At 33.4% G+C, this 8,180-nt stretch overlaps 1 protein-coding gene across 3 annotated transcripts; it reads left to right on the forward strand.

Annotated features, from left to right (window-relative positions):
* Positions 1-4,643: 4,643 nt before the first annotated feature.
* LOC105785999 (uncharacterized) lies at positions 4,644-7,891 on the forward strand. 3 transcript variants are annotated; one of them, XM_012612220.2, is made up of 9 exons: positions 4,644-4,758; positions 4,940-5,070; positions 5,226-5,306; positions 5,599-5,687; positions 5,786-5,860; positions 5,992-6,056; positions 6,154-6,207; positions 6,802-7,002; positions 7,529-7,891. In XM_012612220.2, exons 2-9 carry the CDS (start codon positions 4,948-4,950, stop codon positions 7,618-7,620), a joined length of 780 nt encoding a protein of 259 aa, XP_012467674.1. In that variant the 5' UTR covers positions 4,644-4,758; positions 4,940-4,947; the 3' UTR covers positions 7,621-7,891. The 3 variants fall into 3 exon arrangements, with proteins under 3 accessions (XP_012467674.1, XP_012467675.1, XP_012467676.1); XM_012612221.2 differs by having other exon boundaries at positions 6,802-6,963; XM_012612222.2 differs by lacking the exon at positions 6,154-6,207.
* The last annotated feature ends 289 nt before the right edge of the window (positions 7,892-8,180 follow it).

The raw sequence follows: 8,180 nt of genomic DNA on the forward strand, positions 1-8,180 counted from the left end.
CTATAAGGTGAAAATAATATAAAAGATATAACGTTGTAAATGGTTTTAAAAGTACTAAAAAGGAGAAAAGACATAACTAAATAATAAAAGGGAAATATTACTTAATTAATGATTATTCATAAATATCAAGAAAAAAAAAATGTGAATGGTTGAAAAGGTTGTTGCGTTCTTGAAGTTCAACTTTGTTCTTGGCATTGTTGGGCATGGAAAATATTGTTAATGCTTAGATCCTTGTTACCTTTCTTAGGGAGTTTACAGGTGGATTTTAAACTTTGCAAGGTATGAGAAAAGTTGAGACAAATAGGGAAAAGGTTACATGACACAAGTTTGTACTTAGGGACGAAGTTAAAAAATTTTTTGAGGTAACGAAATTAAATTGTATATTTTTACGATAGTAAAAATATAATTTTATTATTTTAACGGCCTATATTTTTATCATTTTTAAAATATTAAATCAAATTTTTATCATTTTTGGAGGGCCAAAATATAATTTTATTATTGTTAATTTAAAATTTTATAATTTATAAAGAGAACTAAATAGAAATTTTTTCATTTTAAAGGACCGGGACTCTATCTTACTTCAATAAAGTGTGGGATGATGGCATGAGGATACCAAACTGATCCAAGGTGTACTCTTTGCGATGGTGAGGACTTGGAAACCAGAGATCATCTCTTTGGTTGTTGCTCTTATTCCAAGTTGTTGTGGGATTGTATTTTGAGGGCATGTGGCATGCGAGTGATTCATTATTCTTGGGAAAATAATAGAAGAGTGGATGGGAGAGCTCTTAGGCATTTAAGTTTTTTTATTTTTTTTTATTTGGCTCAAACCCAAATCATACTTGAGGCAATAAATATCCTGATCATCAAGCTAACACATGGCGTTCAAGCTAATTCAAGTTTGTTCATATTAATTAAAGATTTAATAGTATTAGGCTTGTGGATATAAAAATTGTTATAAATGTTTCTGCCATATATTTAAAGAGTGGGGATTAAATGTAAATAGACAAGGGTTTTGAGTTTTCTTAGTTGAATTATATGTAGCAAAAATTACTTATTTTTTGGATGAATAAAATTTTACTAATCCAAAATAATAATAAAAACAATATAAAAAGTGAGGAAAATAAATATAATGTAAAAAAACTACTTAATTAAAAATTATCTTTGGAAAATTAACGATTATTAATAAAAAATATAAAATGTAAATGGTTTTAAAAAACTACATATGATGTACTTTAAATTCTAATAATCATTAGAATTAGATATCTACTTCATTTATACTTCTTATGCATATAAATAAAGACGTTGAAGAAGCATTGTAATCATCCCATTGATTAATAAAATTCATTCTTTATTGCTTCCCATATTCTTTTTGTTATTTACTCTTTTATCTCTCTTTATTTTATAACAAAATGATTTATTTGTCAATGAAAAAAAATTTCTCCTAAAATTACCTTTCCTTTTTAAAATTATAAGATAATGGGTAAACTATCAAAATAGTTATTTTTGTTTGTCTCAGGTTACATTTTAGTGTTTGAAATGTTATGTTTTAATCAATTACGTTATTGTGTTATAACATTTTAGTTATTGAGTCGTTAATTGCAATTAACGGCGTAACGGAAAGCTGGTGTGGCACATTAAATCATCATTTTAAATGAAAATTTTAGGTTAAATTATACAATTGGCCCCTATATTTTTTTCATTTTAAGCAATTTAAATTTTTTTTCTTTTATGTTCTTTTGATTTTCTTTTTTTTTTAATTTTCCATTCTCTTCAGTTTTTCCCTCTGTTTTCCTCTCTTCTTCATTTCTTTTAACGTAGTTTTTCTATATTTTCTATTTGTTAAAAGTAATCCACAAGCTCGCCTCACTTGAAAGAATTAAATTTTTCAAAAAATAAAAGTATAGGGACTAGTTTTAACAAATGGAAAACATAGAAAAAAACTACATTAAAAGAAATGGAGAAGGGAGAAAAACATAAGGAGAAAAGAACATAAAAGAAAAAAATGCTTAAAATGAAAAAAATATAGGGAGTATTAGCTCGAGTAATCAAACCGAAATTTCCAAGAGAGTGGTGAATTGACCTTTTAAAAATTTGGTGGAAGCAAAGAGAGAAAATGAAACAGTGAACACAAAGATTTAAATGGTTCATCCCCAATTGCCTACCCTACTACCTTATCTTTCCACAACTAAGGATTTTCCCAAATTCACTAATTTGTTCAACCTTTGATGATAAGGTTCAACCTTACAACTCTTTTAAGACTTCTACCCAAATCTTAAGATAAACCCTCTTAAAGAATTACAAAGAAGCAAACTAAGAAATAATCCTCACAAGATCAAAGTGTTTGCCCATTAAGCACAAATAAACTAAAATACACTTGAACTAAGGAATGAAAGTAAATGATCATAAGTGTATACAAGAAAATTATGGAAGTATTGGGCACAAAGGTTGTTTGATTGATGATTTTGCTTGAATATGCTTTATTGTTATTGTAGGATCTTTAGAAGCTGGTATTTATACCCCCTAATTGATTTCCAACAGTTGAGGTTGTTGTGGTAGTTAATAGAACTATTGGGGATGTGAAAACTAAAGCATTTAATACACCTGCAACAGCGAGTATCGATTCCGAATAAAAAGATATCGATAATTTTTTTGTAATAAATGCTAAATTCAGTGACTGTTAGAGTTTAACTATTGATACCAAAACAATTGTATCGATACTTTATGAACTGGTATCGATACCGTATCAATACTGGTATCGTTTTTCACATATAAACATGCTGCCAATATTGTCTCCTACACTAAGAAGGCCACTTGGCAGACCTACTAAGGTGGGAAGGAAAGAACTTGATGAACCACAAACAACAGAAAGGTTGGGCAAGAGAGGGGTGGACATGAGGTGCAGTAAATGCAAAAGAATAAGCCACAATAAGAGGAGTTGAAAATGGGAAGTTGGCCAAAACATTCCAGTAAGTCATTTGCCTTAAGTTAAGTTATAGTATACTTCTGTTTATGAATTTGTTTGACAGATTTCACTTATTCCTGTAGGTCAAATGACATAAAGTTGATGTCCCAACTCAGCAACAGGCTACCCCAAATCAACAAGAGAGTACCCCAACTCAACAGGTTGCCCCAACTCAGTTACAAATTTCCCCAACTTATCAACAAGCTGCCTTGAGAGAAAAGCTCCCATTAAAGAGAAAACCAACCACTGTTAGATGGATGCCTCCTACTCAAGAGTCATCCATGACAAACCATTGATGATGATGTGAACAAACCTTATTTTGTTAACTTTTTGAAATTGTGTAAATTTGCCTGCTTCTGATTTATTAACTTAGGCAAATAAATTTTTGTAAATTTTCTTATGATTGCTACTGTTGATAAACTTAGGTATACAATCATTGAATTTTTTTTTTGTAAATTTCCCTACAATTCACATCTGTTCAATTGTGTTAAATTGGAGGAAAATTTGGCAATATTTTGCCCCTCATTCCTTTTGTAAACAGTTTGGCGTTTTGGCCTTAATATATGAGCATTGATCCATGCTATTTGTGTTATCTATTCTCTTCTAACATATGAGTATTGAAAAAACAAATGTGTGAGAATTGAGAAATACAAATGTTTGTTTCCATCTGTTATCTTTTTTTGATATATTAGTATTGAGAAATACAAATGAAATGAAGATTAAACATTCTTTCTAACTGTTGTAAGCAATAAAATATTACAAAACAATTTGTAATCAACAAAAATATCCCATTTCAAGTCTTTGTAAACAACAACATGAACTGGTTAGCCATGTATACCAGCAGCCATGTATAACAACATAAGCAACAATATACCAGCAACCATGTATACCAACATAAGTAACAATATACCAGCAGTCATGTATACCAACATAAGCAACAATATACCAGCAACAATATTACAAAACATTAGCCGATTTTCAATGCTAACAATAACAACATAAGCTGATTTTTAAGGTTTAAAAAATAACAAAACAGTTACAAATACAAGCACCAAAAACCAGGTTCTTCTCTCCCTCCTCTTTGCATCTTTCAATGTCCTCACTTTTCTCAAAAGACCCAACAACATAATTCGTGAATAGGGCGTCAATGGTGGATTGAACCAGTTGAAAAATCAACATGGTTTTCGAAATCCACTGCCAATTTTCTTACAGCCAAGAAACCTTCTACTTGGGTTGTAATTGGACCAAGACGTGTTAATTTGGCTGAGTTTCCACAATAGCACACCAGAATCACTTTAGGCATCTCTATTTTTCCTCTTATTCTTCTTTTTCTCTAACCCTAAAATATTGCTGGTAGGGCTGTTAAAGTGAGGGTAACCGGCCAGCTGAACGATTTTTTGACACCAACGATGCCGTCACCTGCCATGTCACTTTGCCGTGACGTTTGTGACGGAAAATGGCAAAAATGACTATTTTGTAACTTTTCGAAAGTTGAGTGATTGAAATGAAACCTAAATAATTGTTTTGTCAGCTACCCTAAAGTTAGGTGACTATTGGTGTAAATTACCCTTTGTTTGAATTTGATTGGCAAGTAAAGGGTAGGTAGTTGACGTGTTAAAATTTGAATGGATAATGGGAAAGGTTGGAAGCCCGCCAACTTATCATCCTAAACCCTAACCCCGCCAATATCTCCCCTTCGGCTCTACCCTTTTATCAAAACAGAGCGCTACTTTTCACCCTTTCTTCTCGTAACTCAAAACACCAAACCCCCCTTCGCAACTGCTCACTTTCGCCAGGTACCTCTTCCTTTTCCTTCTCTATCCTAGATCTCGATTTCACCTTTTCTATTTCGATTTTGTATTTCGTTTTATTTGATGGCATTGAATCGCTGATTCGTTTCCAAGCTTCGGTTCTGTTTGGTTACTGAGAAAAAAAAACTTGAGATTTGAAGCGTGTTTTTTTTTTCCCTTTTGGCAGAGAAAAAAATGGACCGGTACCAGAAGGTGGAGAAGCCGAAGGCTGAGACGCCGATAAACGAGAATGAGCTGAGGATTACAGCTCAAGGGAGAATGAGGAATTACATTTCTTACGCCATGACTTTGCTTCAGGTTTTTCATTGTTTCGCTTAATATACCTTCCTCTGTTATTCTTTTCATGTCGGATATTTGCATTGTATTAGGCGTTAATTTCAGTGTGTTAAAATAGCGAGTAGCGTATTTTTGTTATAAAAATATTCTGTCTAAGGTCTCGTTTTGTTTTACAGGAGAAAGGTGCAAACGAGATTGTGCTTAAAGCTACAGGTAGAGCTATAAACAAGACTGTCATGATTGCTGAATTAATTAAGGTAGTTGTCTGATTTTAATTGGTTATTGTTTCATTTATCTTAATTTTGTTGTTATCTATTCGTTTATGAATTCATGTCCATAGCTGCGTCATTCGTTTTCTTAATGATAATGTAATCTCTAAGCATTTGAGAAGATGTTGGTTTTGTTATATCTCTCCCTTGCATATTCTCCAATTTGGAGTTAGAAAGATAAAGAAAGATACAAATTCATGAAATGCGATTGCTCTTATCTTTATAATCTCCCTCCCTCTTTTTATGCGATTTTGTACTAAAATGTTCCAACTTATTCCAGAGGAGGATTGCCGGTCTTCATCAGAACACATCAACTGGATCAATAGACATAACTGATACATGGGAACCTCTAGAAGAAGGCCTTCTTCCGTAAGAACCTAGATTTCCTGTTCTTTCTGAGTTCGGGCATTCATTTTCTAGCTAGAACTGATGTCTCATCGCCTCTAATCTATGGTTTACTTGAACAGCCTAGAAACCACTCGCCATGTTTCGATAATCACGATTACTTTGTCTAAAAAAGTTCTGGATTCATCTTCAATAGGGTAATTGGCCACTACTTGTCTGTATTTAAAAGCTCACAATGTTGAATATATTATTGTTCTTTGAGCCCTGTTATTTACTATGATTGTCTTGGCATGCTGCTCTTTCGGTCTGCAACATGTTATGATGTTAGATATCAACCTCCAATTCCAACTGATCAAGTGAAGGCATCAGCCGAAATTGAGGGAAATGAAGGGGGTAAGGCAATAATGGACGATTATTGATGATTATGCAAGTCTGCTTTATGCTGTGTCTGGTATGAATTGATATTTATACTCCATCTTATGCAAATTAGAGGACTCTGCTGACACCCAAGGCAAAGGACATGTTGGACAAGGAAAATATGGAGGTATATAAGCAAAACAGCATGGCTTGTTCTGTACTGATGTGAAATAATCGTGACCTAAGTTTGAGTCATAAAGGCGTGTTTGGAAAAAGTCATATTCATTCTTTTATGTTGGAGACAATTAGAGTTAAAATCCTTTCACAGATTCAGCTATGGTATCTTACTCTCTTCAACTTGTACTGGATATGAACTTCAAAACATGGATGTGCTTAGAATAGTGATGAGATTAATGGAAACTTGAATTTGATGATAAATTAAGATTCAATTATATCCTTTTGGTGATAAAAAGGGTGAAGGGGACAGTAAAGAAACAGCCTTGACAGCACAGTTGGTGCTGTGTCTTCTGTTGGTTGCAAATAGTTGCTACGTTTAGTAGCACGTTTTATGCTTTCTTTATCTGAATATCTGTAGAACTGATTTTCGGTTCTAAGGCATTTTCTTGGAATGAGATGGCAATAATCCTTGGGCATGGTGATTGATTGGGAAAGTCTATTATCCAGATTTGTGCTGTGTATCATCAAATCATGTCTTTTCTTTTTCATGAATTTATTGGAGCACATGTGAAACAAAACTTACATGTAAGTTTAACTTGTGCAGGCAATATCAATGGAGGCATGGTGGACCATAGGAATGGAGGATGGGATGGCGGTCGAGGTTATGGAGGCAGAGGTTGGGGTCGTGGGAGGGGACGTGGTTCCCGAGGGCGTGGTAGAGGGTATGGTGGTGGAAATATGCAGCGGGATTCAGGATATTACAACGGTAATGATCCATCAGGACCATTGCCTGGCCAGGGTCGTGGTAAATCTTTGCTTCCAATGTTTCTTTTGGTTTTGCCGATCTGTTCTACTGACTTAACTTTTAGTTTAGTGACTTGACGTATCCAGAAACAAATATTTTTTTCTCTCAAGAAACACATTTACAAGAAGCTATTTTCTTAGTTGAGAGTCTTTAGGCAGTGTTTCTCTGTTATCAATCGCTGCTGATAAATGTCATCATGGGGTTTCTCTGTTATCAATCACTGCTGATAATGTCATCATGTGGTTACTTCTGGTAGAATTTTCTTTTGGCGAATGAGTTGCTTTGAAAAGAGAATAAATTATGGATTACACATGGTTAAACGTCCAGTGTATTGCCAATAATCTTTATTAATAGTCCTTCAAGTTGCAAGTATGTGATTGATTATTGGTTTAGAAGAAAACAAAATATATATGAATCTCCATAAAAGGATTAGCTTCTCTTTTTCCCTCATATTCAATGCATGCCTACACATCATTTTATTAGAACAACTACATTCACCATTTTTGTTTAAAATCACTGGTTGCAGGTGGACGTGGGAGAGGACGAGGACGAGGACGTGGTCGCGGACCTCCTGGTCAAGGTTTCAGATCTGATGGTCCATTCCAGAAAGCTGCTTGAGCATCTACAGAAGTATGGCTTTAAATTGAAACCAAACCAGTGGATGGCTGCTGGCCTTTACGCATTATTTAAGGCTTTGATTGCAAATTTGATTGGTAAGAGACCTTATCTATTGTTTTCTAGGCCGCAATTTTTGAGGGAAATTGGTAGGTAGATGATATTTTATCACGCGCCGCCAATGTTTGTGCAATTTTTTTAGTTATTTTTAGATTAATATTGAAAATGATTTTCTCGAAATAATAGAGCAGCAGTCTTGTCATCTTTTTTAGTATGACGTTTGTCATGTTGCATAAATTTTTTTAACATTAATTTCAGTATAGGATTTTTATTATATTTACTCTTTTTGATGAAATGTTTAAAATTAATTCATAATTTCTCTTTAATCCTTAAATAAGAGGATAGTGTGTTCAGAGGTGGATACATAAGAGCTGGCAGGGGCTCTAGCCCCTAAAATGTAAAATTTCTATTTAGGCTTTTGAAATTTTTTTAAAATTTTAAACTAGTAAAGGTAAAACTATACTTTGACCCCCTAAAATTATAAAAATTCGATATAGTTCTTT

This window comes from Gossypium raimondii, chromosome 1, assembly GCF_025698545.1.
Source record: "Gossypium raimondii isolate GPD5lz chromosome 1, ASM2569854v1, whole genome shotgun sequence".
NCBI lineage: Eukaryota > Viridiplantae > Streptophyta > Magnoliopsida > Malvales > Malvaceae > Gossypium > Gossypium raimondii.

Coding starts and splice junctions, on each gene's coding strand:
- LOC105785999 (XM_012612220.2), top strand. CDS start 4,948: ATGGACCGGTACCAGAAGGTGGAGAAGCCGAAGGCTGAGACGCCGATA. Junction 5,307..5,598: donor TGATTGCTGAATTAATTAAG/GTAGTTGTCTGA, acceptor AACTTATTCCAG/AGGAGGATTGCCGGTCTTCA. Junction 5,688..5,785: donor CTAGAAGAAGGCCTTCTTCC/GTAAGAACCTAG, acceptor TTACTTGAACAG/CCTAGAAACCACTCGCCATG.